Source organism: Oxyura jamaicensis, chromosome 19, assembly GCF_011077185.1.
Source record: "Oxyura jamaicensis isolate SHBP4307 breed ruddy duck chromosome 19, BPBGC_Ojam_1.0, whole genome shotgun sequence".
NCBI lineage: Eukaryota > Metazoa > Chordata > Aves > Anseriformes > Anatidae > Oxyura > Oxyura jamaicensis.
Window position 1 is genome coordinate 8,092,783 of NC_048911.1, and position 25,668 is coordinate 8,118,450.

Below are 25,668 nucleotides of genomic sequence, written 5' to 3' on the forward strand. Positions count from 1 at the left end.
ATTAAGCTTAGAAACTTTTATTAGTGACATTAAACCCAATTAATTAACAGTTACAGACAAGCAGAACAAGGATGGAAGAGCAACACGTGGTACACCCAAGTACATGAAGGCAGCTAAAACTCCGCTGTCTGTGCAACAGGGATAAGGACAACCGTTACACATCCTGCCCATGAACAGCATTAAGAAGTTGCTGTGCCCATCAGAAGCCCGATCCAAAACTCAATTACAGGGATTTTTTTTTTTGGATGAGGCCTACCAAAACTGCAGTTTAATTAAACAACATGTATCTTAGTAATGCTAACCAGAAATCGCATATTCTTGTCTATTACTGAATGTATTGGTGCAGTTGCAACCTCTGAAAGAACACCATCTTTTTCTCATTAACTTTCTGCACAGCAATTAATCCCCTTAATCAGTCAAATCAGTTCAACTCTAGATCACAAAAGCACTAAGAGAAAACAAGAAATTACCCTTGTTAAATTTAATGAGCAAGGAAAAACATACACCACATGGGCTGTAGCACAGCGCTCCACACTTCAGCATGGAAAAATTAAACGAGAGCCTGAGCAGTGAAAACAGCCCACAGAATCACAATCATTGTGTCTGTAACATTGAAAACTGCATAATACAACAGAAATTCTTTTGCTTAGGAAAGCATACATATACAGAGAAAGAGAAGAAAACACATAGCCAGCTTAGTAAGTGGTGTTAGATTCCAAAAACGGATCCGTTTTGCAGTATTACTGATGTAATCTTCATACAAAAACAGTATCAGCTGCATTACAAAGTAAAGCATTAAGATTTTTTTTCAGTACTTGCTGCTGCAGCTAAAGGAAGAGTGAGCATTCAAAGTCTTTTTGGCCAAAAAAGGGTTGCAGTTCATGGGCTGTATACTGTACCAGCTGCAGTAAACAGTTGAGATATCAATTTTTTCCCACTGTCCATTCTAATCATGTAGGACAGCTGCTCTGATCCAAAACAATTATCCTGTAGGAAAAAAAAAAGAGGGTAAAAAATAGTTTAAAAGAGTTACACAGTTGTATTTTTCTTATATCAAGCTGTACAAGTTGAAGAGAAAGGAATTTTAAATTGCAGCTCTTGCCTCCTGGGCATGGAAGACAAGAAATGTATCTCATGCAGAGAGAGAATACATACATTTCTGCAAAAAGCCCAATTTAATTCATGGAGATGCTCACCTAAATGGAGAAGGTGAAGACAGCCGTTTCTGTAAGCGGAATTTCTGATCTTCAGGGTGTATATCTAAACAAAAACAAACAAAAAAAAAGCATGTTAATTCAGCTCAAAACCAAAAACGTACACAGTCACAACACTTCAAAGAGAATGCTCTGGTTTTGTCAGCATGCTGAATTGAGCGCTACAGATCCCTTTGGCTACATCCATCAAGTTGCACTTGAAACCAGCCTGAACTCTGTAGCTCTGCTGGGTCTATTACACAGGAACCTCTTTGTGATGAGAAAATATTGTTTTCAAAGCCTGAAGCATGCTCCTACCATCCTGGTAATTTGGGAAGTCTGACGGAAAATAGGGCCATATATGCTAATGCTGTGCAAATAACAAGCATTAGCACGTTACCTCTAGAACTCCGAGTTCAAAAATTACCATCAATATTTCCTAAACTAACAATCTGGGACATTTCAAACTTCGGGTGCCTAACTAGCAAGTGAAACACTGACGATGAAGAGCTGATTGCTGTAGAAGTGTTAAATGCTCACAACATTGAAGGTTAGTTTCCTTTAAACCATTTTGTGCTACATATTGAAAAATCTCTTCTCCCTGAAAATCAAAGTCTACTCTTCCCAGAAGAAAGGGCAGTTCTTTCACATTTTCTGCAAAGCAGTAAATGCACATTAATGTACATATGACATCCTCTTCCTTTAACAAGAAGCATCTTTAATTGATAAATGCTGAACAAAGGTAACCTCCTCTTTAGCTGCAGAATACCAGTCAGCTTTGACAGTCCTACTGGAGATCTGGAGTTAAGCCTGAATTCCTTGTACTTTTTTTTTTTTTTTTTTAAATCAAGTGAAACACAAAAATGTTTTTGTTATTTCTTTTATGCAGTTCTTCGTATTCTAACCAAGAGTCATTTCACCTTGTTAACCAAAAATTATCTTATATACAAAATGGAAACTTTGGCCAAAAAGAAGATATTTCTACTGCTTAAGGAATTGTTCACTTATGTTTTCATCATCACATTAACTTCTTGAATTTTAGGCACTAACTCCCTCCCATATGTCCTGACCAAAACATTAATATAAAAACACAGCTGTGTCACAGGCAACACAGCTGTGTCACAGGCACCGGAGCAGCATGTTATAGAGGAACTACTTACACAGATCTAAAAAGCTAAGTTCCTTAAACCTGCTTGCAGAAAAATACCTTGGCTGCCAACCTATGTAAAATCACTTCATCGCTCAAACAGTCCTAGAACAGAGGAAGCTCTTTCATTTCAGTTTGTGCCTTCCTCTCTGCTTCCAGTTTCTATTGGAGGAAAGCCAGGAGAGACGAGACAGATGTTTGAGGGATTTGATGGCATTAGCATATGCATCACAGGTACAGACCAAACCATGGTGATAACTCCAAGTCCTTACAACAGCGTGAAGCCGTTAGGTGCCTAAACCAGAGAGGCTGAAGACTAAATGGGACACAGAGGCGGCAATACCACCTTTGGAGAGTTCAGTAGAGGAAACTGCACTCTCACTACGAGACATACCCTCTGCAACTCCAGCAAATGGTCCAGAATGCTGTCAATCTAAAGCAATAAAAAACCCAAAGTTTTCAAGGGTCTCTGAAAAGATTAAAAACAGCTTCCTCTCTTTGGAAATCACAGGGTAGAAACAGCACCAAGATGGGGGAAAACAGAGGTGCAAAACACTACTCTGTGCACGCTTGACAAATCCAGTGCTAAAAAAATAATCAATGAGATACTGCCCATCCCAGCATCCAGCAGCTTTACAGATGAAGAGGACCTTCTGAACTCCCTGCACAGCCTTCTGGCTCACTGCTTCCAGCCTCAGCTCCGCCTTCATCTACTCCTTTCTTCCTTCCAAGATCTTCTGGATCTTTCAGGCTTGCAGCCCTTAAATGACAGAATTTAATCATTCCTTTTTTTTTTATATATATATGTTCTTTTAGAAACGATGAATACAGAGTACTAAGATAGAAGCCCCTGGAGATGCTTTTTTATTTTGACCCTGACCTGTCATGGGCATATGCCCCACCAAACCTCTAAACAATCACTCCCCACCAAGTCTACAGATGTGCTTTTCCTTCACATCCATAAGCAGGCTCCAACGATTCCTTGTGTGCATTACGTAAAAGTAGTTTGACTATGAGTGTGAATGGGCTTTGGATTGAGCCACTTATGAACACAGCTATATATACACACTGCAGGAATCAGACTGCCCTATCAGCAAAATCCTCCTGATTATCATGACAGTTTGCCTTCTATATTAAAAAAATCCTGATGCTGAACACAAGACTATCTTGTGTTCCTTAGTAAGATATGTTAAGAATGACTTATGACTACTCATTGGCATTTACCATGGAGCTGTTCAGAGTTTAAAGCTCTTATCTTTGGTTCTAAGAGGAAAAAAGTTATTTGGGCTATGCATTTTTTTCTTAAAATGATACAGATTTGATGCCTGCCATTTTCTTCATTTCTTTCTATATGGCCCAGCACACTGGCTTTCTCAAACTCTTCTTTAAAGATTTTTTCTTCCTAAAGATCTCTCACGATTTTTTTCTCTTCATATACATTCTTCTCATCGCCTCAGAAAATCTACCGTTCTGGCAAATTATCTCAAATTTCCGTAAAAACGATGCACTTCCTTGCCTATTTGAAGCATTTACTTTTCAACTACAGGAAACTACCTGATATTCTTTGCCCTCCAATTTAATACTGAAAGTTCCAAATGATGCCTCCAAGTGGAGCTCCCCAAAACATTACTGTCTGAAGAATGACAGTCCATTTCCTGATGTCCCACATAGGGCTAAATGCATTAGATAAACGAGATAAACTTGTGAACAAACTATCAATTATCAGCTAACCCAAGGGCATGTCCCTGAGGTTGTTCTTGGATTTCCTCATCTGCAGGAGCAGCATGGAGAATTCTTTCTAAAACGTCGTCAAGAGTGGAGTGAGCCCTGTTGAATAAAAGATTTTAAATGAATGCTGGCAAGTTTAATACTACCCATTCTGAAAGAAAACAGTAGAAATTATCACAGTTCTTAGGAGAGTTGACTTAATGTAAGCATTGAATGTTCTAAACATTTGCAATTCAAAGCTAAATATGCCATTATCATTGTCTTTTTCATACCTTTCTGTTTCCTCTGCTAAATTAAATGCCTCCTTAGTCATTACGCTATGATTTCTCTTCTCATTTTGCTCAATTTCTTCTTTTGCGTCTCTGTCTTCCATTTTAGTTTGACCAGCAACTATTCACATAAACAGAAAGAATTTAATAGCAAAGTTATGAAAGGAAGATACTAAAATTGTGGTTTTATTTACTGCACTTGGGAAACTTTCAGTTGTCTACTTTTTAATTTTTCTTCTCCCAGTCATCTGATCTTCTACCAATTAAGTTTGCATTATCTACAGTCATAGGCGGCCAGTAGCAAGACCTAGATAAATATTTTACTGTAACACATTTTTAAGATTCAGAAGAGCGAACATTTTGCTTCATACTAAAATGAAAAATGCATGTGGAAATTAATCTTTAATCTCTCGCCTTACAATCCAAGATATTGAAGAAAAATCAAAAGAAAACCTGTGGATGTTAGCTTTGTTACCCTACTTAGCAAAATCCAATGATATTCCCCCCCACCCCAAGACTTATCTCACTAAGTTCTCTTCTCTACAGCATGTGAATATATTCAGCCACCTTCTGCTAAGCTATGATAAGCAGGAAGCAGTAGGCTGTCATAAAAATGGAGTCTGAAATAGCTGTACTTTATGCAAATACAACAAAACCACAGTGATTGAACAGCAAGCAATACAGGCTGCTGCATTCCTTGCCACCTAAAAACAAGATACTCCTGCGAATAAAGTCACAGTAGCTTCTATCCGTTGGGTAACAATTTTAAATGGGAAAAGATCTAACAAAGCTGTCGGGTAACACAAACAAGTGCCAGTATTATTCTCAAGTGACTATGCTATTTAGCTTTTTTACAGACTAACTCATATTTTGCCCTTTTAAAAAAAAAAAAATACAAAAAACTGCTCTTCACTTTCTGACTCATTGGAAACAAATGCAGAGTCTATAAAGATTTATGTTTTCTGCTCCTCTGACTTTACTTGCTGTACATCTAAAAATGATTCCCACTTACTACTATTTGCAGTTTCAGAAGCACAAAGATTTACCGCTGCTATCTTTGGTACCTTTATAACAGAACAGCAAACATAACACTGATTACCCCAAGAGATGCTATTTTCTGACACCACGAGATCAGAAGCACTATTTCATGATGGTGAATATAAAACATAAGCAGTTTGTGTGTACCGGCTACTTTCAACCAAACCGCCTTTCAGAGCGGAAACTTCAGCTCTATTTTACATCAGCTGCTCACCATCTATACTTTTGTGGGTTTCATCACTTACGTTTGAACACAGCATATGTTACAGTGGAAGTAGAAGATTAATTCTGATAGTTCAGATCTGTAAGCGTTCCATAGCAGATCTCTGCAGCCTTCAGAGAGGTGAATGCACAGAGAAAGACAGCAAACACTGCTGGAGGAGGTACTGTTTGTGAAAACACTGCGTAGCATCTTATTGAGAAAGGGGAAGCCCTCTCAAATTTCTGCTGAATTTTCCAACCACAAATACAAAGAAAAAAAGCTGAAAATTAAGTTTTTCAAAGTATTAACTTTGCAAAGTATTCAAGTAATTTTGCAGCAAAGTTACTTTCCATTTGTAATCTCTATGTTGGGACTACTATCAACTAACCGTTTATTTGCACTCCATGGTCAAATAATCCCTTCTCTTCAAAGTCTTGAGTGATGGAATCTTGCTGCTTTAAATAGTCTGTTAAAAACAGCGTATTTTCTTACATCTATAAAAACCAAAGTACCACTTTCTTTATCCACTGAAAACTCAAAGAAAACCCTTACATAATCTATAGTTAGTCTGTATGTTAATCTTACAAATTGTCTCTGGCCATTACTTATTCAGATGGTGACAGTCTCCACAGCCCTGTTTTGGTGAATAAGGTAATAAAAAGATTAGAACTGCCTATGTGCTTCATTACTAAGAGAGCACAGGACCTATATACATTTAATTATCCTTCTGTCTGGTGTTTGTTTAGGAAGTTCATTGCTGAGTAACCAAGAGAAACTTTTCTGTAACCCACACCAGTAAAAATAATGAAGGATTTTTACTCTGTGTTCTGGCTGAAGACATACGTGACTAAAAAAATAAATGTGTATCATTGAAACTAAGCTCTGCAAAAACACCTGATGGATGCAGCTACTCAGCTGGCATTGCTTTTAATGAAGAACATGCATAGCTCCATGACACCTTTGAAAACTTCAGTCTACACAAAGTTCATCTCAGAGTTAAATTACATCTATACTCAATAAGCTAACTGCTGTCATCAGCAGTAACTAACCATTACATGAAATGCAGAAACTTCAAGGACTAACTTAAATAACTGCCAGTTATTCAAGCTGTTGATGCCTAACTTCCTATTCATTGACCTGACTGCAACTAATTTGGAAGCTCTTGTGTATTTTAGTAGTGAATGATTTGGGAGAAATCCTGATTGTGTACTGAAGTACTGTACTGTCCTTGGCTTTAAAACACAGCTGGCAAGTCTCATACCATTTTGGATGAAGTGCCTCTTACCAATTTCATCCAGCAGCTCTTGGGCTGGTGGAGGAAGATCATCAATGAAGTGGTTAGGTGCCTGTGACAGTGCTGAGAGAGAGGAAAAAAAAAGTCTAGTTAATTAGCAGTGATTAATTCTTAATAACTGTGATATAAGCTTAGAGTACGACAGCATCTTGCTGACGTATATCATTTATCAATCTCCATGAGCCTGGCTCATTCACTTTTTATGAAATATCCTTAAGTATCGCTGGAATGGAAAAATCATTTAGAGCTAGACTTGCACATATAGCTCTCAATTTTGCACTGCAAGTTTTAGGCCAATAGTATTTACACAGCAAACGGAGATTTATTAGAGGTCAGAGATCTTAGCCTGCAGGTGCAAACACAGAATTTGCAACTTAACAATCACTAACAATACAAAATTGTATGCAAAGTTTTTTATCCCTACAAAGAGATGCCCAGAGAAAAAAATAGTAAGACTGCAAAACTGCTTTTCAAATCTGTTTATCCATTTTTATCACTCTAATTGGGCTGGGGAGTGGATTAAGAGACTTACCAGATGCCTTCCTGGTGCTTCTCAAGGATGAAGCAACTACTGACAATCCATCCTGTGTAAGATTATACAGAATGAAACGCAAAAAGGTAAACTGAAGAACTGCTGTTCCCGTCCTTACCTTTAACATACTAAGTCCAAAGTGAGGTAAAGTGTTAATTAAAGTCTTATTTAAAATTTTAAATAAGGTCTTCAGCGTGTTCAGAATATGGAAGAGGTAAGCCTCTTACCATCCAGGTAAGTCAGATGTGTCAGAAATTTTGCCTAGGCTGTTTTTCACTCATGTTTTTGCTGGTCAATAAGATATTGTCAGCTACACACTCTTTATTCATTTCAACACTGTGTACAGACAATTGAACAGGGAGTCTCTGAAAGGACAGTTCTGACATCTCTCACTTTCCCACTCTGTTTTGAATCTTTAATTGTTAAAGCCAGGCACATCTATTTACCAAAAGACCCCCCCAGAAAAATCAAGGATTTGTAATAAAAGGCAAGTCCTTCAAAAATGGAAATTGGTACTTCAAGCACTTGATCCTAGAAGAAAGTTTTAGGCAAGGAAGTGACACATTCAATCTCTCTACAGAGCCAGTCAAGGCAGTACTGTGCTGTTAATGGGTTTAATGAATTTTAACAGTCTGCTACGCAAGCCTGAAGATACAGCTGACCTGATGACACTGAATGCAGTTACTACTGTTCTGGTTGAACAAATTAATTTAATCTTTAAATGACAACCCCAACACTGAATAGGAAAAGCATAAAAGCAACTGTTCTGTATGTAAGCTGCCTGGAAAAACAGCTAAGATAACGTTCTGTCTCCAGAACACCTTCAGTTCCAAAAAGATTACCAGAAATCACTACAGCAACCTTGAGAAATGTCAGCTCCAAAGAAAGACAACAAAGTTGATAACATTATGCCATGTCTGCAGGCAATAAAAAGGACAAACAGCCTCAATAATATCAGGGCTTTCTGAACATTTACTTGCATCCAAACTACTTGTAACTTTTTTCCTCATGGAATTGCTTATTTACACTCATTTATTTTCCCCCACTGAATTGTGATAATCCTTCAGCTTCACAAGAAAACTTGAATACATGCACACACAAAATTTGCTTTCACTCAAATCCCCACTTCCACAAAGTTAAAAACCTGGCATTCACCAGTTCAGTTGTGAGTTCTGAACCTTTCAGATAAGCCACCTGCTGTAGACACAGAAGATCAACTCAACAAAACTCTTCCAACAAAACCACACCTTTCCCACCCAATCGTTCTGCTGATACTGACCACTTTGGTATTGCAAGATTACTGGATCCAATGCTGAGAAGGCCTGGATAGGGCAGGCAAGGCCCATTTTTTGATGGTTGTCAACATTTGCACAGGGTTAGGTGCAATGGGAAGCCCAATATTTGTGTAATTTGTGTAATTTCCTTCACTTACAGGCTCATTCAATCCAGATGAGTGAACTTCTACAGGGGTAGAGGTATTTTCAGTGCTCCTTCCTTCCTCATAGGCTGTAGTGAATGTCCTGGACACTGCAGAGGACACCTCTTGACAACTACAAAAGGAAGAATCCAAAGCTACTTCATGGCCGTGTCTGTATTTCTTAAAGGCTACTGGATTTTTTTCCTCTAGAATTAGAAAGAAAAAGAGAGAAAGGAAGAGATGGTAGCAAAGCTGGAAAATTATTATCTTGGTCACATTTCAGTGAAGTAGAAAATGATTTCTTGTATTTGAACAAGCACCTGAACTGGAAACTCTAAGATTATTGTCCATAAAGTGATCTCTAAGCCGAAGTCCAAACTGTTTGCCCAGGAGTTTCAACTCTGACATTATTTATGCAAAACTTTACCAAATGAGACATTACAACTACCATAGCGAACCAAATTAAGGAAGCACAAAGCAAACAGAAGTGTTGTTTTATGGGTAACAAACTAAAGCTCAACAAACTTTGAGATCATCTTATCAACAGGGAAAACATTAAGTGTTTTTTACATTGTGTGTCTTCAAAGTACAAAACTCTACACTTATTACTCCAAATCGATTTTAAATGTCTAAAATGATTTCTTATTCACAAAGGCTAACGTAAGCATTAACTACCAAGTGCTTATTTTTCACAGGCCTTTCAGATAATTGTTTTGTCGGCCTGTAAACTCTCCTCTAGTTCTACGTCTTAAGAGATTGCTTTTGACCAAACAGGCTTTAACTATAAAGTTTTAACTCTGCAGACAAAAACAATGAGATTTCAAACAGCAGGTACAGCCTTTCTTATGATTACTTATTCCAAGCCTAACATTTCTGTGTTGGCACTTAAATCAATGGAGTTTCCATGATTCGCATAAACAGCTTTTACATTAGCAAGTGTTGGCAGAAAGGTCTGACTTCTGGCATAGGAAGTTTATGTAATTCATTGGTCCTCCCTTCTTTTGTCACTGCAGTTACCTGAGCTGAGTGGAGTGCTGACACTTGTGGGTGCATGACTCACTCTGGGTGTTTTACAATTTATATTCTTGTAGTAGTTCTCCTCCTCACAGGGAATACTTGACAAATCCTGAATATCTGTCACTGATCTGAAGTATTGAAAGATGTTCTGACAGTTAGAATAGCCACTTATTACATTTGTGAAGCACTAATTTCTGCTATTTTTAGGTTCTTTAAACTTTACTTTTGTTCAGTCTCATCTAGTTTTCCAGAAGGAAGCATGACAATCAACTTTGACAACTTCTCAAAGAGTTCTTCAAAGGCTAAAGAACAACATCTTCAATGATCTTGCACAGACAGAAAAGGTTAATTATTAGCATTCCTCTGCTTTACAGAATTTCTTCAGTTTAGTAACTTTTATAAAAGCAACCACAGGAAACTACCTCCAGAAAGGACAAGAACCTCAAATGTGAGCCACTAGAAAGAAGACTGTATCCAAAGCTAAGGGAAAACCTTAAACATTTAACAAAAATTAAAGACTTCTTAAAAATAACGTAAGTTAAGAGCCTTTAAAAGAATTACACAGATAAGCTGAAACTGCTAAAGATCTGCACAGAAGTGATGTACGCTCAAGTAGCAAACAAAATCCATTGGACTGGAATTAATTAAGCAAACCAACGCCATTTGCAGAAGATTATGTTATCCTCAGAAGACCATTAAATGATCATAAATTCACTGTTACCAAGTCAGTGATTCCTATGCAAAATTTCCATTATCTGTGAAAAAAGCCAACTTTAATAATTCAGTCACATACCTCTTGTGCACATTTTTCCTGAGAATATCTATATAGTATTTTGTAATATAATTTATTTAGCTACATACTAACAGTTCACCCTTCAAAATAATTGTATTTCTTCTGCGTAATGCACATGCGAGAGACAAGGAATAGTTAGAATGTTTAATAATAATATTATTGTAAGAAGAATGTTATACAGTAAGACTGTAACATGAATAGGCACACCCAAATGACACTGCTTATTACTTACGAATATAAAAATATTTCAAACTCAGCTAAGGACAAGCTCTGTATGTGACAGCTCTTTTATGCCCATCTCCCAGCTTATCACGATAAAAATATACTTTTAACAATCCAAACAGGTTTCCATCTCTCAGCTTTAGTCTGTGGTATCTTCCTGTTTTGTATCAACATAGACCTTTTACAATGGTAATGACCAACTTGCTGCAGTTTCAGCATAGAACAGTCTGTGGCTCTTACATATCTTTTTCTTTGGAGTCTTCCTGCGGCTCTCTTGATATCAATTCTTGGGCTGCTTCAACACTGGAGTGAGGAAAAAGGTCACATTCATTGATCTTGTCAGAAAAAATTATGAAAATAAATGTATTTTGTTTCTTCTCTCATAATGTTTAAAGGATGACCTTCTCTCTATTGTAGACAGCAGGTCGTAAAACTTTTTTGCTTAAAACCTTAGAAATTAGAGAGCAAGCTAGGAGAAAGGCACAATTATGGGTTTGTATCACAGAATCATCCAGTAAGAAGAAAACATCTAAACAACACGCACAGTTTCAAAATGAACTGGAAGTTGAAAGTTAAATAAAAATCTGCAAATATACATCACTACATTGTTTTATCATCCTTTGATTAGTCGACATTGTATATTATTCTCTTGTTACCTACCTTTACCTTTGACAATGGTAACTCATTTCCTCTAGGGGAGGGGAGAGAGTACAAAATAATGACAAACAGTAAAAGCAGTTCTCACTCCCATGCTCTGGAGGAACCAAGCTGCTGCTAACTCTGGGGGACACAAAGCAAGCTGGCATCAGGGAGGCTAAGGGCTTTTAAGAAGCCTGAAAACCACTGCTGTAAGACCTTCAGGGCAAGGACTGTTTCTCTTTAAGGCACAGCACTACTTGAAGCACGGGGTGGTGATTCATACGGGGTGGTCTCTTCATACTATTAGAACATAGAATTTACAAAGATATTGGATAGATAAAACATGTGTTTGGTGGATGAGATCCCAAGTCCCCAAGCATCAGCTAATGTTATCTGCAGGCAAGATGCAGTGACCACACTTACATCAGATTCTTCTGAGGGAAGGCGAAAAAGTATGATCTTCATGCCACTTGAGCTCCAAAACCAAAGCAGAACAAAATTAAAACAGATGACAGAAGCCATAATTGCAATTATCTTTGCTCTGTTGAAACTGATATACTGTTCAGTGTAAAAGGAACTGTAATATACATGACTGACTTTTCATATTTTACTCCCTCATTAAGCAAACAAAAAAATATACTGAACACGGTAAAAAACAAAGCCCCGTGACAGTCATGAAAGACCTTTTAGTATTTTTTTGGCAAGGAGCTATGACATGTAGATGATCATTAAAAAACACCACTGGCACCTTATTTAAATACTAGATATATATGCAGTATTAATAAAGAGAACGCACTTTATAACCTGATTTATGCTTGAAGTAACGATGAAAATAAGTTTATCTACCTGGCTACAGGCATATGGCTAAGCTGATTCACTCCTAGTGTGTTATTGCCAGAGTTCTGTGCTGCTGTGCCGCAGAATAATATTTTTCCTCCTGAATACAAATAACAAATGTTCCCTGTTATTGGGTTTTGCAAGTACAAAGGAAAGTGACACAATTCATTGAACAGGAAATTGCAACTTTATTAAATTTTTTAGTTCTTTTGACCTTTGTTGTTGTCAAGAGACAAATGTGCTTTAAAGATGCATTTTCATAAACATACCACAGCTGCCAGACAGTCAACCACTAAAGCACCAGGGAATATCACAACATTTACACATCTGAGCTAAGACAGGCAACAGACTAAAGCAAGGATCAAGATTGCTTCTCTGCTCTACACACACAACTCAGCTCTTACAGTTTAAGCTCCAGACACTTATAGCCATAAGAATATTAACGTGTAAATGCAACTCTAATTCAGTTTCCAGCACCATTGCAAGTCACATGAAAACAAACTTAGCCTTAGGGTGTAATTGCTAACAACTTTGTTTTGTTTTTATCAAACTGAAACAGAACAAAAACATAATCATTGCATCATGCTATTTCTGTGACTGCAATGTCCAAATCTCATCTTCCAAAATCCTGAATGTCCTGAGCTCTAACTGTGATAATAAGAGTCCAAGCAACCCTGAAGGATCTAGCTTCAGCCTTCTGACAGGAATGCTGCTCACAAAAATGTGAGTACAAGATTTTGTCTCCCTGACTCCAAAGGGTCTTTAGAAGAAAGAGCACCTTTACCTGACACCTGAATACCTGATCCTGCGTCTTCAGATTTCCTTTTTTGTAAAAGGACATCACAAGTGTCTTCTAATTTGTCCCCAGGATTTGAGGTCTGAAACAGAGGGAAAAAAGGAAGTAAATTCAAATTTCTCACAGGCAAGCTAAGAAGGGTAGGACAACTCACACAGGAAGATCACAATCAGAATGGAAAGATGGTTTTTCAAGAGCTCATCAGCAAACAGCATGGATTGGATTGAGTAGTCTGTACAAGTTTCAAATCTTCAAGAAATTAAGATTATTTTAAGACTACTGAGTACTTATAGTTGATAGAGCTGGGAAGAAAAGGTTAACATTATCAGCTGCCTCAAACTATTCTCAGCCTAAACCAGAATAATTTTAAGGATCCACAGACTGTGTAGCTTCCTAGTAAACGAATCAAGAAAACATGCCCCTCGTGTTTCAGAAGTCTGGGTGGTTTTTGTTGTTATTGTTGTTATTTTTTGTAAATACTCAGAAGAAAACAAAACAACATTCTCCCATTTTTCTACATTTCTTCAAATAAAATGGGAGCCTAATAAACTCACATGTGATTTAACTTATGTCCAACACTCTTGAAACAGAGTTCATTCCTGTCTCGTCTGTGATTTTTACCTCTAGATCTGTGTTTCCCTGAGTAGTAGGAAGAAGGAAATAATCTGGAGTCAAGAATTCTTCAGACATGTCAGCAGATGAAGTACGAGAACAAGGTAATTCTCTTGAATGCCCCTATGAAAGATGTTATCATTTAATATGCTTTCTTCACTCTATTGAATATACATTTTAGTCAGTAATGTTAAACAATAATACATCAAACTGAAACAATACATAAATCGATTGTTCTGTTTCAACCCAGCTCCTGCTCCTCACAGTTTACCGAACCACTGTACGTAGTATGTCGGGGGACTGCTAGTCATAACACAGCTGAAACAATCAGCTGTTCTGGTAGTTCAGTGAGCAACATGGAGAGACCAGGCTAAATCGTTTTACAGAAAACAAGCAGGAACTAGATTTCTTCTAACACTGTACATACTCTAGAGAGAATCTCAGCTTGTTGAGGAATGACCGAACTCTTATGAGTAGTTATTCCAGATTCTGCTTGTTCATCTTGTGATGGTGACTGGCAACTTCTCCCTAGGATGTCACAATGGAACACAATCATTAGTCTAAAAGTAACACAAATTTAATGCTCTGAATATTGATGTAGCATCGATGAGAATAGAGAGTAAAACCATGCTGTCTGCCAAAAACATGGAGAAATGACAGGCAGAAGACATCATTAATCTAAGCAGGCGAAGCTTTCCTTGTTCCTTTATCCATAACTATTACAAAAACACTGTCTGTGCTGCTACAGAAAAAGCACCTTTCAAGTCCAATTAAAAGAAATAAAGGTGTGAGAGCATAGCCATGGATTTAAAAGCTTTGGGTCTCCCGTACTGACATATGTTAATCAGCAACAAGGAAGGGTCTTCACGCTCACTGGACATTACATCCTGCTATTAAATAACCAAACTGAGCATTACGTTATGTTAGCCAATGCCTTAGCCATTGACCTGCTTTGGACAGGAGACTGGAAGAGAAGATGGCTGATTATTTTAACAAAAATCACAGAAGATGAAATCTGCTGGGAGATGGAAAGAGACAAAAAGGGAGATGAAATAATCCTTTTTTCAGCCTTACCCCCAGAACTTATGAACATAGACTCCAAATCACTCTCCTCAGATGCAGATCTATCCTCACAACCCTCATCCCAAGGCTCAACGTTGTCACCTGTATGCCATCTCTCTCTCTGTTGGTCTCGATTTTTTTGGACCCTAATGGCGACGTGTTGAAAGGCTCCCTCTATACTCTCCGTTTCACTTTCAGATGTACATTCACTGGTTGGATTTGTAGAAATGAGTTCCAGTTGTCCTGAGGCCACTCTTTTGGCTATTTGCTTTACTTCATCTACACAAAAGAACAAAAATTTCCAGCTCACACAACAGGATCTAAACCTTCAAACCCTTTCCTATGTTTCATTTTATCTGCATACTTGGAAATGCTGAAGTTACAAGCCTGTTTATTCCTTTATACAGAGAAGAACTAGACGTTTCCTTCTACTTAAATTTAAAATCTGCATAAATCAATACGGACAAGCCTTCACATAAATTTTTGTTAGTTTGCATTCTCTATTATTAATTCTGTACTGCCACCCACTGGTCGTTGCTATACTACCCTTTCTAAATTCATATCCTGTCCCTCCCTTACATCCTCTGAAACAGGGTCAGATATTCCTTGAGCTTTATAGTCAAACCATCTTAGTGTGGTTGTGATTATTCTATGGCCTGAATGCGCAAGATGCTGGATTCCACTCATTTGGTTTTCCTCCAAGAACAGCCTAATAAAGTGATTAAGGCAGACAGACCTTTCTGAACTAACGGAATGTGTTAAGTTTCAGTGCACTGCACTGCAGTAAGACTTGCTAACGTTAATTCCTAGTTAACGCTGATTTACTTACTCCTCCATTCTGGTTGCCTCATCCTTCTCCCCTCACTTATTTTTGTGCTGTAAATTTCAGATGCTGATTTTGGATAGCACCTATGATAAATCATTACAAGACGTGAGAAATTGTTAATGCACGGGTGTATTCTGTTACGTATTCCCAGTCAATAGAACACTAGAAGTTGTCCCACGGCCCTTAACGTAGGGCCTAATCCTACACCTGTGAAAGCCAGTGTTCCTACTGAGAACTGAATGAGGCTGTGTACATAGAGAAGAGCTGCCTTACTTCACTGTTAGATTGCTCTCCTTAGGCAGTTTCAGACTACTGACCTCCACCAGAAAAGCATTCGCAAACTGTCTGAACACCACTCTTTAGAAGTAACTGCCCTTGTTGCAGCAGTTACCCTGTCAGCTCTGCAGCTGACAATGAGTCACGGTAGGGCCCTAATTGGACAGATGGTTTCTGGCTTACTCTAAAAACATTCAATGCCATCTTTAATCCCGGATGTGTCTACTTTTGACAGTGGCTGTAGCAAGATGAATCTGCTAGAATTAATTCTTTTGTGAACAGGATCAAAACTTACCACCTCTCTTCTTCACTTCCACTTGCTGCAGTATGTGAATCACTCCCTCTCTGACACTGCAAGTTGAACTTATTTTTGCATCTTACAGATACACGTGGGAGTAAACGCTGAAATGAGTCCAACAAGCCATGATTCAGCACGTTGGGCACTCTGTTAATTATCGGTTGAGCTGTCTGTGGGACATACTAAGAACCAGACCATGCCAATTTTACTTCCTACATTTTATTTCAGAATCAGTAGTACTTCTCAAGTGAAAGGATCACAACTCCAGGCCTTAACCTAGTAAAAGCTCTGCCTGGATCTGTAACAGGTTTCACGTGTATGTAAGCAGACTGCCATGACACCTGGCTCCCAGAGGAAGGAGCAGACCTAATGACCAACATCAGTCCCACGGCAGATACAATAAAAAATTATCTCTTTCAGCTAAGCCTGTCAACTCCTTATAGTTAATAATGAAAATGATCTAGAAGTCTTTATTAAGCGGCAACCCTGACCTCCTTAACTAAGTATACCCCCTCCACACCAAAATAAGTAATTAAAAAATAATAATCTTTCTCTGCTTGCCATTTGCCCTAACAGTCCCACTTCAATTTTAGCACAAGATTTTACTCCCTCCTCAGTTACTGGACAAATATTTTGCTGGGGAAAAAATAAGATTACTACTGCACCACTGAGCTGACCATTTTGTTCCCTTTTCTATGTACAATGCAGATAGCATGCACATACATTTTAAAAGAAAGATTCTTCCTTTCTCTTGGATGCCATTCATAACTTTCTCTTTACCATAAACCCGCTAAAGAACACAGTAGTAACAAACACCTGCTCCACACTTTACCTCTCGGTCTAGGCCGTCTTGATTTTCCAGGCTTTTTGCCCCACTGAAGCTGAGATCACGCTGGTTGTTTTCATTTTTACTCTTACTCATCCGATGAAAGCTCTTCCACTTTTCATTCTGAGCAGCCCGCATTTCCTCTGCTGCCTTTGGAATAGCCTGGAAACCATCTCCACCCAAACCTCCTTGTGCCTTGCGTGTTACCAGAGGTGGAATATAGTCACTTGAGGGTGGACCTATGGCTTTCCATAAAAAAATATTAACTCCAGAAAAAGGGTTATTGGTGTTTTGGTAGATATCATCAGATCTGTTCCAGGGTCTGTCATGAGAAGTTTGCTTAGAAAGCTGATACGTTCCAGTTTCCTGGAGCAGCTTCTTTTGCCTTTCATTGGCAATGAATTTGTCCAGTTTTAACTCTGTTCTGCACAGGGAATCTGCTGCCTGTTGCAACATGCTCTGAACAATCTTTAAATTAAGGACACATTTACTGATGTGCTGCTCATCTGTGGACGGACAACTCATTCTTCTCCCAGAACCTCCTCTCACCTGTGTCAGCATGCACGGGTCAGAGACCTCACTTACCTCTTCCTCCTCTTCTGTAGTGTCCTCTGTGACTGAGTCTGAAAAGCTACCTTCCTCATAAGTTGTTTTTTCCTTGTAGTACACTCCAGGGGACACAAAGAGGTCTCTGAGGGCAGCCTTATCTTCTACCTTTTGCCTTTCTTTATCCTTTAGAGTCTGACCTACTCCAGCTCCTTCTTCCAGGAAGTCTTCCTGAGGTTCTGGATAACTGGCAAAGATTTCATTCATTTCAAAGCTACAGAGGCTGTCATCCACATCACTGACACTGCAGGTCGCCTGGACTTCAGAATCTACGTCATGACTTTTTTCCTGTGCAACTGGCCGTCGGTTGCTTGGTGCCTCATAGTCTACTAAAGCATTATTCTCCTCAGGAAAGAGAGAGTATCTTGGGGCAGGAGAGCTGTCTGCAAAAATTTAATGTAAGGTGTTTAGCTGTTCCTCCAGATCTCCATCAGACACACTGCTTTTGTACATTTAGCAGTCGACACCTTTTAGAGATTGCCTAAGCAGCATTTAACACCTCTGCTGAAAGCAGCGTGCCTGAACTTCAATTATTAACCGGACACACAGTCTTGAGTTTACATTAATAATTAGGGTTGCAGGTAAAATCCAAATCTAATTGTCTTCCGTTTTCAATCTGTATCATCGAGTCTGTAAGTGCTCCCTCCCATTTCAGTTATTTACAGTAGATCTTCATGGACTGAGAAAAATCCTAAGCAAAGCACACCCAACACCTTGATAAAACAGAACAGAACAAAAACTTACCAGCCTCTGTTACCTCTTTTTCATGCAGTTCCGGTGTTCTCTTCTGGTAGCTAAAAGCTGATGCCAAGCAGATGTTTATATCTGCAAAAACAGCAGGCCTTTGCACTTTTGACATTTCATCAGTGTGCCCAGTCTGAGACTTAGTCAAGTCCTGTAACACAAGAAATACTTTTAAAGGCACTTTTAATTGACCAACCTAGTCTCCACCTTCTATTTTAAGGTGGCTTGCCTCCATGACCAGAGAAGGATACTCACTGTTCAGATTTCACATAAAAAAAACCTCCCACCTAGATTTAAGGTGAACAGCTTGAATCCAAATGAACATAAAACTCTTCCATTTTAAAAACGTGAAAGGCCACTATCCTGGAAATCACCTTTAAATCATTTTTCAGTATATACTGAATATCCTGAAGGTTCATGGAGCGGTTCTTCTGTTTAGGTTCTAGCCCTGACTTTACTATACCATAATAAAGTATAGGAAGTCTGACATCTGCTTCTAACTGCTGTCCTGAAATTATGAGTTGTTTAATAACTGAGTCTTCAACACCTTTCCAGGGCAGGGTCTCTGCAATGCATAAATACAGATTTTATGTTACAACCTATATATTAAGGGAGGAGCAGGGGATATGGAAACAAGAGAGAGATTAAAGACAAGGAAGCATTTTGTCTGCACGTTCTGTAAGTTACAACTACTGTCGCAAACCAAAACAGTATTCAATCCAGAATCCAGCCTGGCATCTCCCTATCTCACATCAACAGTGGATGCATTAAAGGGAGCTGACGGTAATCTCTAGGGTACAGTCACACAAATAACCCACACTCTGTATCTTTCATTCTTAACCAGCTACCCTCCTAGGTTTAATTTTCTGAGTAATTTTTACCCCATTTCTCTGTCAAAATAGTCCAAGTCAACATATAACAAAAGTTTACCTGCAAACTTTCATATTGATGAAAAGGATGAAAGGTACATAAACTTGTTTTGCATATTGCAAAAAATTAACTGAGTATTTTGCTGTCCTTGCACGAAGGAGATTAACAGCAGCAATGCAACATACACAGAATTCTATCTTTGTATTGCCTACCATTAATCTCATCCCTTAGTTAAGCAACTTCAAGCTTTTCAATTACACTTTATAAGTGTCTCCAACAGTCTTTGAGATAGTCACCAATGTTTGGTTTTTGCCTGGTGGGTTCCTCCTCCAGGTTAATTCTGTGTGTGCTATAACAGCAAGGTTTTATGCAGCCACGTAGGGAAAATAAACAGTCTGCACTGGAAATCTTCATTGGGCTACCCTAGTGACAGAAGAATCCTAAGCTTATGCACATACCTGTCAAGGCCTCCTGCATCACTGTACAGAAACTGTAAATATCCGATTTCACCGTGACAAGTTTTTCAAGGATTACTTCAGGCGAGCACCATTTAAATAGCTGGACTGGGACAGGAATACGAGTCAGATCACTGTGTTCTCCACCATCTTTGCTATACAAAAGGAGAAAAAAGTTATAAATTGGGACACAGCATATTCATCTAAACAACTGCGTCTTTTGGAATTAAGCACATGGGTTTGTTATATTTTCTTCTAGCTTAAATACCTAAGAGATCCAAGCAGAGCTGCAAAAAGAATGTTGTATTTTCACACCAACAAACCCTCTATTTTTGCATTGTAGAGCAAACAATTTTTCTTGCAGAAGTAACAACTCCTTTAAAAACTTTACACCAAGCAATAATGAGAGTTGAAAAGTTCCCCATAGTATTTTTACAACCAACTCTTCAGCATTCTGTGCCCACAGCAGACTGCAGACGAAAGAGAAAAAGGTGTCTTCTGGACTGTCAGTTATTTTGCAGTGTATACATATGTCTAAAAGCTAACTTTTTCCTCACACAAACTGCATTTTATGTGTTATTTATTTCACAGTAGGCTGCGAGAATCTGTAGCTGTAAGAAATAGCCAAGATTTAGTAAAAAAATGAGTTTGCAAGGACATTAGGAAGTATCTTTGCTCATTTCATGACATTTCCATTGTCAGGTTTTTGTTTATTATCTACTTTACTCTCTCTCTTTAGAGTCTAACCAACCTTTTATTCCCTTTCTAATCCAGCTGCACCGCAGGGAAGAAGTTTATACAAGTACATAGTAATTTACCAGATAAAAATGTATTGTGTCCCTCATAGAAGGGACAAAGATGTACTAAAGCTTCTTCTCATCACTGGCGGCACTTAATAACTACTCTCAGATCAATGTAGCGTGTGATCTTCAGCCCTTTTAGGCAAGCCTCTGTAAGTGCAAATTCAGCAGAACAAGAAGTGAATTGAAGTATTTCCAGCCCAGCAACAGGATTAGTGACTCAAAGAGAAATTTCATCTCTTCTCTAAGATTACATTCACTCTGTTGCTGACAGTACTTCTAAGCTCCAGTGAAGACCTTCTTCTCTAAATGGTTTCAGATACTCCTACCACAGAATCTAAGCCCACCTAAAACTTGCCACATAGCCTGTAGCAAAATTAATGTACCTGAGCAGTGATAGAGTTCTTCTCTCCTGTAATTCTGTTGCCTGGCTTAGAGGCAGAGGAGTCACCTAGTCATCAAGCAGGACACCTGCTAAACCACTTCAGCAGAATTTAGCACAAAATTTGTCTTTGTCTGTTCCCTCCACAAACAGTGAGGCAATTCTTTACCTCTCTATCATGTATTCCATGTTGCATAGCTTTGCCTCTCCACAAGAAACAATCTGAATAGCGTGGGATGTAATCGAACGATGGATAAAGCCCCGGGAGTGTAGAAAACGCAAAGCATCATTAATTTGAAGCAGTACGTGCAAAATTGTCTCCATGCGCAGCACTGGAAATTCTGTACGCTGAAAAAAACAGAAGTACCCATTTTGCACTGCAGGTCTTTAAAGCCTGAAGTACTGCAAAATTATTGTACACTAGGAGGCAAAGAAAGGAAAAATGAAATATTTCATTGCATTAAAATTCATTTCATATTTCTTTGTAGTAAAAGTCATATGAATTACACTTTCTGAACAACATACATGCTCTCAGTACCAAACCAACTACTAATACATTAAACAGAAATTAAGGAAAAAGACACTGATGATGCCAAAATTCACCCTGAAGTAGAATCAATTGTTAGAATCTCCTGTCTTTATCTGTAACTTATCCATAATTTGGATATTTGTACTTGGACACTTAGAGGAAAAAAAGGATTCAATTAACTATGAAAACAGAAGAGAAAAATATTGATTTATAGTAACAGAATACAAACTGGTTGATTAAAAAAAATGCAACCGAGCTCACGCCTTCATTGTTATATACAGGCAGCCTGCAGCAAATTGCATGCATATATTAAAGGGCAAAAGCTGGTGTCACCACATCTATGGTGCACAATCACATGCAGAAGTTCAATGGAATTTAATAGCAGCCATTTTAAGATCAATACTAAACAAGAAAACCAATGCAACTGCACCTAAACATCAACTGAAGTATTTGCCGATGGCAAACTTCACCAGTATCCAATACTGTGCAATGAAACAGAAACCTTAATACAGACCAATGATTTTGTATTTTAAATGAGTAAAGACTGCAAATATCATTACTGAACTCCTTTCTCTCAAATAATTACTATTTACAACAGTATTTACAAGTATTCCAATTACCCTTTCATGAAGGATGCTGTACAAAGAGCCAAAGTTTACCCTTTCGTATACCAAACGGATTTTCTCCAAATCACTAGCCAGACAAACAGCCATCAATTGCAGCAAATGCGGATGACGGAGTTTACTGCAAAGGGAGAGGGGGAAAAAAGTTACAACAAATCTGAGACTAAGAGTACTGGCCCTCTGGGTCTTTTTACCAATACAACAGGAATGATTCTAACTTAGTGTTTAAATAACCAAAATTAGAAAAGAACAGTAGATTAAGAAGATTTATTTCTTAAATAACAGGGCTTGCTGTTGCTACTAGTGCAATCTATAAGCAAGCCATCCAGGAAAATGCAATGAAGCGTTCACACAGACCTATCAGAAGAGAATATCTTCTCCTGTATCACACACAGTGAAAAAAATGGAGTCGGGAGAGAGAGAAGAAAGACCTGCATTTCTCATTTGGAGAGAAAGCACAGTCAGCGTGATTCACCTCAGGAAGACTGTCAGGCTTTCTCCCAGCCTCAAACCCCTGCAGCACCTGTGCCCACTGCACGTTCACTCGTTCTTACCTACTGTGCTCCTGCTCTGCAATGAGAAGATCAGCCAAACGCAGCTTACGGCAGTTCTGATGGGGCTCAAAGCTGAGTTCCTTCACTGTAACTCTGCTGCTTCCCCACATTAAGCTACAAGGAGAAGAGGAGTATCTACGACATGCTTTTTGCAGGTTCGCACCCCCCCCTTCACCCTCTGGTTACAGGACTACTTCCAAAGAATTACATGATTCCAAAATGCTCTTGTGTTGGTCTCCTACCGTTAGTAACAATGCGTTATTGTGATCATCCAGGCAGAAGCACATACTCTTTCAAACTGATAATAAATGCTCATCCTGTTCAAGATAGGATGCATCAGGATAGGTCTGCTGTTCAAAGACACTACCTTTCTTTGACCCAAGGTAAAGAACAGCAACACTCTACAACTCCTTTCACTAAAACCATCAGCCCACTTTGACATAAGGCAGAACTTTGGGAAGACAAATCACTGATTTGCAAACTCCCTGGGTGTAGAACTACTCGCTACACAAGAGATTAATAAATAATAATAATAAAAAAAAGAGCAACCTACAGATATCAAAAGTGTCTAAAGAACACACCAATTGGTGGGCTGCAAAACATGTACAGAAGTAGTGGATGAATACTCACCAGACAAGGAAAGCAACCCAGACAAGCGCTGTACCGTTTGTTACTGAACAGTAACAGATACACAAGAGGAGGGGTAAGATCCCTTTGATTCCACTCACTTCGTCATAATCATGCACGGTCCAACGTGGTAAGAAAACGTCGGTTCATCATCTGCCTGAACCACTTCTTTTTCCCCGATAATAGGGAGAGATGCCAAGTACCCTAGATGCTTGCTGCCTGCAAGATAGAACTGGAACAACACCCGCACATAAACTGGAAGGAATATGCAACAGTTCCCAAGACCTGCATCCCATTTGCCACAAATTCCCTAAAAACTTTAACCCAATCACTGCAACCTGAACGTTAGCTGAAGCATCACAATAAAGCCTTAAAATTATCTATGTGAAAAGCTCAGCTTTCTAGTGGAGTTGAATAAGGAACACAGAAACAGTCACAGGAAAGACTTTACTTTTTTTTTTTTTTTTTTTTTTAACCAAAGCAGCTTCCTCTGATAAGGCCCAATGACTAAAGGTCTCAATATTTGGGGTCCCCGCAGCTTTTTTCCACCCTTTCAGTAGAAAGAAGAATGTACGAAGAATCAAAAATAATGGAGGCAAGGTAATTACTGTGAAGAACATCTGACTGAAAATCATGGAATCTGTACTAATATCATTAGAAAACCATTATCCATAGCATCTTACCTTCCCAAAACCAAAGCTGTAAATGTTCCTGGCTGCATTAGCTCCACGTTTCAGAAATCTACCCAAACGACTGTCAACATTTCTAAATATCAAAGACATAAATAATAGAAATAACTAATATGGCACGGCAGAGAGAGAGTGTAAAATGAATCCAACAGCCAACAGCATCACCTTTTCTTCACAGGTATGTTTTTTTCCTAACAAATATGTGACATAAAAACTCATGAAATTGCTGTAAACACACCACTGAAAGATTTAGTGAGCTTGAGAAGTCAAGAACAAACTACTTCATGTTACAGCCATTTTAGCACTACTTAATACAGTATTTCTTATCGCTGATTTCAAGAGTAAATATTAAGAGGCACCTGAAACTACCAATTTCTATTTGGAACTCCCATAAGAAAAATAAAAAGAATGATCATTCCTAATATGCTTTGGTTTCAAATCCAATCGCATCAGAAAGGAATAAAAACACATTAATGTCTTTATATAATATGGAGTAAGAGCCCAGGAGAATCAATACTAGAGCACATGAGAATATATTCTTACCCTTGAACGAGACCACCAAACCTAGATGGACTACAAACCAGTGCTTTTGAGGAGCAAACCTTCCTGAGTTGATCACAGGGAAAATTCTGAATGGCAGCCTGCATGTGGAATGTACAGCGCTGTATAAATTCCAGCATCTGGGTGGAGAAGGAGAGGAAGAAAAAAAAATGACCTCAGAACTGTGAGTTACTCCATTTGGAATTAATAAATCCTGGCCAACAAAAAATACCTTGCTATTTGAAATACTGCAAGTAAGTTGCAAATAAGTGAGCACTTCGGGAAATTTATAGACATTTTTTTTTCAATTTTTTTTTGCACACATTTTTAGAAAGTTATCAAACACTAGGTGACTAACTAGACATATCCACTTAAATGCACACATACCTGAGCACTGCTTTCTTTGTCAGCTGACATAGCCCAGCACTGCGGATTTTTTCCATCTTTATCGTGTACTCTCAGATCACCTCCTTCATCCAGTAACTTGCTAAGAATCCACTGATTTCCTGAGAACGCACCTGCATGGACCGGGGTGCTTCCATCATAACAGCGACTGAGGAACATGAAATGGAGAAGGTTTCAGCCAACCACTACCAAATTCAACCAGATGAGCTTCTGAGAAAGCAAGTGTAAACATAAAGCTTCTGTACACCCAAACAGCAACGTGTACAATGGAACATGGAAAATTAAGCACCTACTTACATTTCAGAAGCTTTGGCTCAAATAGCGGTACGTGTCTTAAGCACTTCTTCGTAATATACAGAGAGTATTGTGTATTACACTGACTAAACCCACTACAAGATTAACTATCAGTTCCAGTTAACAAGTATAAACTTATTTCTGTACTTAACTGATTAGGGTCGGAGCCATAATCCAACAGCACATCCACTATTTTACCAAGACCTAACAACGCAGCAGTGAAAAGAGATGTCTGGCCCATGGAATTCACAGCATCAACAAAGGTGCCTACAGGAAAACAAAAAGATTACTACAGATGGGTGTTTTAATTACTCTCCCCTGTAAGAAATAAAGCAGTGGGTTATTTATACTGAAATGAGACACTGGGAAGATGTAGTGCGGTATTAACTGAATGATAACGAAAAGTTAGTAGGCATTCCTTGTAACTTTCTGTATATTCCACGCCCCTGCTTCTACAGTGCTTTCTTATAAGCAAAGTGTAAAAAGCGAAGTATTAACGCAGATGAGTGTGGGTAACACCAGAAGC

The 25,668-nt window shown here is 38.5% G+C and overlaps 1 protein-coding gene across 2 annotated transcripts in view; it reads right to left on the reverse strand.

Moving 5' to 3' along the window:
* Positions 1-25,668, reverse strand: part of TEX14 (testis expressed 14, intercellular bridge forming factor) — a 26,806-nt gene continuing 1,138 nt past the window's right edge. Inside the window, exons 2-31 of one of the 2 annotated variants that reach the window (XM_035343341.1) lie at positions 25,295-25,409; positions 24,831-24,996; positions 24,447-24,583; positions 23,898-23,979; positions 23,316-23,446; positions 22,588-22,701; positions 22,070-22,154; positions 21,051-21,229; positions 19,703-19,854; positions 18,749-18,939; positions 18,375-18,525; positions 17,031-18,013; positions 16,196-16,302; positions 15,628-15,707; positions 14,811-15,077; positions 14,164-14,264; positions 13,746-13,859; positions 13,113-13,206; positions 12,338-12,428; positions 11,093-11,155; positions 9,838-9,965; positions 8,836-9,026; positions 7,404-7,455; positions 6,863-6,934; positions 5,966-6,043; positions 4,341-4,458; positions 4,072-4,167; positions 2,991-3,100; positions 1,197-1,260; positions 1-987 (exon numbers count right to left, since the gene is read on the reverse strand). In XM_035343341.1, coding sequence (XP_035199232.1) covers positions 951-987; positions 1,197-1,260; positions 2,991-3,100; positions 4,072-4,167; positions 4,341-4,458; positions 5,966-6,043; positions 6,863-6,934; positions 7,404-7,455; positions 8,836-9,026; positions 9,838-9,965; positions 11,093-11,155; positions 12,338-12,428; positions 13,113-13,206; positions 13,746-13,859; positions 14,164-14,264; positions 14,811-15,077; positions 15,628-15,707; positions 16,196-16,302; positions 17,031-18,013; positions 18,375-18,525; positions 18,749-18,939; positions 19,703-19,854; positions 21,051-21,229; positions 22,070-22,154; positions 22,588-22,701; positions 23,316-23,446; positions 23,898-23,979; positions 24,447-24,583; positions 24,831-24,996; positions 25,295-25,409 — 4,349 coding nt within the window. In that variant the 3' untranslated portion in view covers positions 1-950. Of the gene's footprint in view, positions 988-1,196; positions 1,261-2,990; positions 3,101-4,071; positions 4,168-4,340; positions 4,459-5,965; positions 6,044-6,862; positions 6,935-7,403; positions 7,456-8,835; positions 9,027-9,837; positions 9,966-11,092; positions 11,156-12,337; positions 12,429-13,112; positions 13,207-13,745; positions 13,860-14,163; positions 14,265-14,810; positions 15,078-15,627; positions 15,708-16,195; positions 16,303-17,030; positions 18,014-18,374; positions 18,526-18,748; positions 18,940-19,702; positions 19,855-21,050; positions 21,230-22,030; positions 22,155-22,587; positions 22,702-23,315; positions 23,447-23,897; positions 23,980-24,446; positions 24,584-24,830; positions 24,997-25,294; positions 25,410-25,668 lie in introns of those variants that run through there. The other variant, XM_035343342.1, reaches the window with a different exon arrangement.